Source organism: Etheostoma spectabile, chromosome 23, assembly GCF_008692095.1.
Source record: "Etheostoma spectabile isolate EspeVRDwgs_2016 chromosome 23, UIUC_Espe_1.0, whole genome shotgun sequence".
NCBI classification, from domain to species: domain Eukaryota; kingdom Metazoa; phylum Chordata; class Actinopteri; order Perciformes; family Percidae; genus Etheostoma; species Etheostoma spectabile.
The window spans coordinates 15,503,706-15,509,308 of record NC_045755.1 but is presented as its reverse complement, the minus strand read 5'-3'; the positions used below and the strand labels follow the sequence as shown (position 1 = coordinate 15,509,308).

The following is a 5,603-nucleotide window of genomic DNA, read 5'->3' as shown; positions in this document are numbered from 1 at the left end:
GAGCCTGGATGGTGACATAGAAATTGAAATGAGCTGAAGGGAGGAAGTGGTGGAAGGGAAAGGAGACGTGGGGTGGGATGGTAGAGATATGAGATGGATGTGTTAGTTATTTCTGCAGAAAGAATTCATAAAGAAATTAGAGGGGGATTCTGAAAGAAAGAGCGAGGAGGGGATGAAAAGGCAGACACGTAAAACGCTTTATATGCAGTATTGTCAGGACAAGCTTTATTAGTCATCAGGGGATCTATTTTGGACTACTGCATCGTCACATTTATAAAGAAACAGACATTATTAACCTAATGTTCTGCAAGAAGTCCCAACTACAATGTAATAGAACAATGCAAGGGTTTTGGAGAAGAACACTAACTGTGCTACAGATCAAACTCCCCACGCAGCTTACTTTACGTATGATAAATGACCACTATAAACTCTGCATGTGCTCCAGCGTTTACAGAAAGAAGCATCATTGCATGCTGAGAGCACAGACAAACCTGCTAGTTCTATTCCCTTGACCTTTAGTAGAGCTGGTCCGTCTTAGTGTGTGTGTCTTTGTGTGTATGTGCTGCAGTTCCACCCCTATGTGGCCACAGCTAGGACCTATGGTGCTCATAAAGTCTGTTTCATGATTAATGGAACTGCGGACCAAAACTCTGCAGTTGGTGCACACGCATGTGCACAGACACACACCCACATACAGAGCTCACACCGTGCTAGTTTAGTAAGTTGCACCTGTAAACACGCACGTATACAATGCATGCATACGCACTGTAACCATTTCATCTTAAAGTGGAAGCTACATACATTACCAAGTGAACTGCATATTGTGTTCATATTTGAGTGTATTTGTTTAAATCAGATTCTGTGTAGGCTGCGGTGCATTAAAAAGGTAAATGTGGAAATATTCAGGGCTTCTAAACTGGTGCTTGTATGTATGCTGATAAGTGGACCAGATGGTGCAAGAATCAAGCTTCTAAGAGAAGCCATATATACTTTTTTTTGTAATCCTCTGGAAATATTATATTTGTTATACTTTTGATAGATTATGGCCCTGTACTGTACAATTACATGCCATGTTTCACGAAGAATGTCAACGTTTTAAATTAGCAAGGATAAGTCTCTTTCCTTTCTTTTGTGCATTTCAGATTGTAGTTTATTGAGCTACATGTCATATCTCAAGAGAGTTCATGGTTAAATAAAAGGTAACAAAATGTTTTTTTGTTTGTGAGCGTGTTTGTGTTTTCGGCCATGCCCGAAGCATACCTGTGGCCATCTTTCCATCAGCTGCGGCAGGCCCATCGGGGATAACGCTCTTGACCTGGAGGAATTCGTCAGGCTCATCGCCTCCGATAATAGTGAAGCCGAAGCCCATGTTGCTCTTTTGGAGTGATGTGGACAGGAAACTGCCTTTCAACTGAGTGGGGTCCCGCGTGAACAGCGGCTTCTCTATAAGGGACACACAAACAAACAAATTAACCAAATACAAACTCTAATACTGTGAATGTTTTATAGCAAAGATTAAGACCTCAAAGCTGGTGCAGGATAGTGCTCACAGGGTGGGGGCACGGGTAAAGCGTATCCAGTAAGAGATATGGGTGTAGCCACAGGAAAACTGGCAGGGTATGACCTTAACTGCAAAACAGCGAACTTGGACAGAGGTGGGTCTGTGGTGCTGGAAGATGCAGGTGTGGCTACCGTGCAAGGTACAAAAGCAACATCCCTCCTGGTACACCCAAACATACTAAACTTATATCCCTTCCTCTCCTCCAATGCTGGGATACGGTAGGCATAAAGGGTGCAGAGAGCATCAGTGGTGCAGGTCTTCAGTTCCATCCCAAAGGCTACCAAGGAAGCAGCAACATTTGGCAAATGACATGCTGTCAGGGATCAGTTCCAAGAGAAGATACTTGAGAGGGTTAGGGAAGAAGTGGGACATTTCTAATGGAGGGAGAGCGGGGAGATTGCTGGAGGAAGGGTGCCCTGAGTAGGAATGAGAAGATCTCCGCCAACAAGCTTAGTCACACTTAACCAAGTCTCCCATCGTTTCACCTCAGAGGGAGACGTGGCTAGTGTGCTAGTTCACATCTTTTGTTTGCCATCACTGGTCCAGACATAGACTGAGTGATTACACTCTCTGTCTGCTTATGCCAGGCAATAAGACATGTCATGGTATGCGCTCTTTAGACAAAACCTTAAACTGCCTCAAGTGAAAAAGCCTGCTTGCGAGCTAGCATGCTTACAGTAAGTCAAACGAGCGCAGGCAGCCATGAGAACGACAGTCAGCCTCCTTTGTTTCCCTCTCGGCCTACTTACTGACAAAGTGCCACAGGGAGAAGGGGCTACAGACAGGCTGCTCTAGCACCACAGTGCAGGCGGAGGTGTGAAGTGGCTGCCGCAGCGGCTGGTGGGGGCACGTATTCATCCGCCGGGTCAGGACACGCCGGAGCGGGGAGACGTCGGCGGACGAGGAAGTAGCAGCAGCCCTGCGACCCAGAGTTGGCGAGCGGGAGAGGTCGCTGAGGCTGTGGCAGCGCACGGGCACCGAGCCGACCTGAACGAGGGGGGATCTGGGGAGGGGGGCACAGGGGCTGGCATCCTCCACTGGCAATCGACGTTTGGTGTGAAAAAGAGGAGGAAGGGGGAGGTGGAGGTGGGGAGAGGGAAGAGACAGAGCCTCACAGGAATGTACACAAAGTGTAACCACGGAGACAGGCTCTCGAGCGGCGGACTACTACGTTACTATGGAAACAAACCTCCACTTCACCAGTCCAGACGTTTTTTTTCTAGCAGTACATCCTATTGCTGTTGCTGGTGAAGAGTGAGCACTGGAATCAGTTAGCAACATCACTGAACAAAATATATCAATCACATTTAAAACCACATGTTCTTTATTTATATGACCAACAAGTATTATTATCAGTCCCACCAGAATGCTACGTTACTCAGACTGTTTAGGAGTGAACTAATTGTTATAGAAATAGTCTTGTTCCTAACAAGCAAAATGCACTTAGTGGTTAGTTAATAGTACATTTGGAAGAAGTGGAAAGTGAGTCCCGTTTTGTTTCAAGTTGTTAAAATATTTTAAGTATAGGGTACACTTCAATATATAATGATTTGTTTTTAGGTGGTCCTTTTTTAGGTGGCTCAAATACGTTTAGCTGCTGCTGCCCCCCCCCCCTTTCACAGCAGTACATTGCTTAGCTTCTGCGTCGGTACTGCCTTTTCTACCAACTGGGGGCGTGCTGACTCCCATCTACTGTAGGTAATAAAAAATCCAAACTATCCCTTAAAAGACTGTCAATTTATATGAAATGGCTGGACCAAATCTGAAATATTCTGGTGTAGAGATCAAAACTGTATGTTTACGTTTGTTATACATTATGTTTAGTGTACTTTTCTGTATATTGTCATCTAGACCAATGTATTGCACTTTTGCTTATTTGTTTAAATAAATTTTTTTACAGAATGTTTTGTCAGTGATTTATGATATACTTGATGATCTATTTATGTTGTAGCCATTAATATCTTTTATTTATCACCTGGATATTATGAAGTGGTGGCCCATATGACAGAATAAAAAAAAACATCATTCATACAGAGAATTCACTATCATTATTGAAATTATTTGGTGTTATTTATTGGTTATAATGGTGCCCCATTACACCAATGAAATCAGAGAGGTTAGCAACATGATATGACTTGAGTAAAAGACCTAATTTTCTTTGTTTGAATGTTGTTGTACATACTTAAATTAATTTCCCTGCATTGTTTGTTGGTGATAATACTACTGCGTAGCATAGTTGCTTTCAGTTACTCCAAAAACCTCCCAGATTTCACTGCTTAGCTTCGTTCAGCTTAGTTCTCAAGTTAGTTTTCCAATTTGATACTTTCCAATTTGCAATAAATACAAAAAGCATGAATATAACCCACTATTTATTTTCACTGCAACTATTTACATAAAATGTTTATTTATCTCCAAATAGACCTGGGTATTATAAAAAAAGAAAAGGTGTAATTCATACATTTTTAAAGCTAATAAGAGATTTTTTTCTCGGGCTGTGCAAAAACACTGAAAAGCTTAATGGCTGACTAGGCAACAGCAGTTACCTATATTGACTTATTTATATTCTCAAGAAACATACAGACAGATGATGAGTGTAGTGTGATCATGTTCCCTGATAATGCAAAATTAACATTTTTTTCTTTAAAAAGCGCTGTGGTCTTACCTCTGTAGATGGTGGGAAGGGGCAGTGAGGACAGTCCCTGGCTTTGCATCTGCTGCTGCTGCTGGAGTCTCCTTTTAGCCTCCAGGACTGGGTTCTCAAACTGAGTCCTTCTATTTATATGGCTATGATGATAAAAAAAAACAGCAGAGATTTCAGATTTCACACTATCCTGCTGCACTTATCTTAGCCCCCCTCTTGGCAAAGATCATATCTAAAAATTCTGGCGCTACAGCAGCTATTGCTGTGATGATTAATTAAATGGCCGGTCCCCCAGATTATGTAACGGAGACGCAGAATGGCTTTTGCTGAGTAAAAAAAGAACAAACGACAGATTCTGGGCTTTTCCCCCCCACATTCAGCCAATCTTATAAGCAGAATTTTGTGAATCAGTGACTGGGAGGAAACATACACATGAAACAATGATTTCCTTTAACGTCCCACATCATTCTTAATTTAGTTTGCAAGGGGGAAGATAGATATAGACAAATACTGTAATTTGCCAGTGTGAAACACTCATAATTAGATACTTTCCCTCACTCTTTGAGGCAGGATTGCACACACACGTACAAACACACGCACACACACACACGCACACGCACACACACACACACACACACACACACACACCTCCTTATCTTTTAATGAACACCCCAGTATCACAGTAACAATTGCAAATCAGCTTGACTATATTTTTACATAGTTACATAATTACAAGGTCTGGTCACTTCTTTCATGATATTTGCATGATGACAAAGAGAGACAATAGGAAAATTTCGAGAGAGTGCAGCATATAAGGCAGTGAGTAGTCAAGTGTCATTCTGGAGGTCTTCTTAAGCAAAGTCGAGCCAAATGACTCCCATGCCCGTCTAAAAATAGAGCCCCTTCCCTAAGTCCCGGAGTAGAGAGCATCCAGCCAAAGAAATGACACCTCTGAACAGGGAAGGGACTTGTGGTTCAATAGAGAGGACATGCTACTTCAGCAGTTGAACACAGACACACTTGGAGATGGATGAACAGACATGAAGAATGTTTGAAAAAGAGACCCTGCTCTCTGCTCATGAGCTAGTCCACAGATATGGATGCAGGGAGTGTTCCAGACAGAGGGATCACACAGAAATATGGAAGCACACACTGACAAAAAAAACTTCATCCTGCAAACAAACAATGAGCTGTCAGAAGGCAGACAAATGGAGCAACTGCTTCCTGGCTGCAGTGCCAGTCTGCTCCTAATGAATATGATGAGTACAGCAGCACCAGGCTACACTGAAAATCAAAAGCAAGCCATTACATATTAAAGATGTACCCGACTTACTCAACATAGTAGCTGCCGTAAATGGGGTCATCGATTTTCTCCCAGCCGTACGGAAGCTCTGTAAAAAA

The 5,603-nt window shown here is 42.7% G+C and overlaps 1 protein-coding gene across 1 annotated transcript in view; it reads right to left on the bottom strand.

Moving 5' to 3' along the window:
* Nucleotides 1–5,603, bottom strand: part of magi2a (membrane associated guanylate kinase, WW and PDZ domain containing 2a) — a gene marked incomplete in the record, with an annotated part of 285,654 nt that overhangs the window by 53,979 nt on the left and 226,072 nt on the right. The window contains 4 exon segments of the mRNA XM_032505476.1: nt 1,261–1,443; nt 2,311–2,598; nt 4,224–4,345; nt 5,536–5,593. Of these exon segments, the coding sequence (XP_032361367.1) occupies nt 1,261–1,443; nt 2,311–2,598; nt 4,224–4,345; nt 5,536–5,593 (651 nt within the window).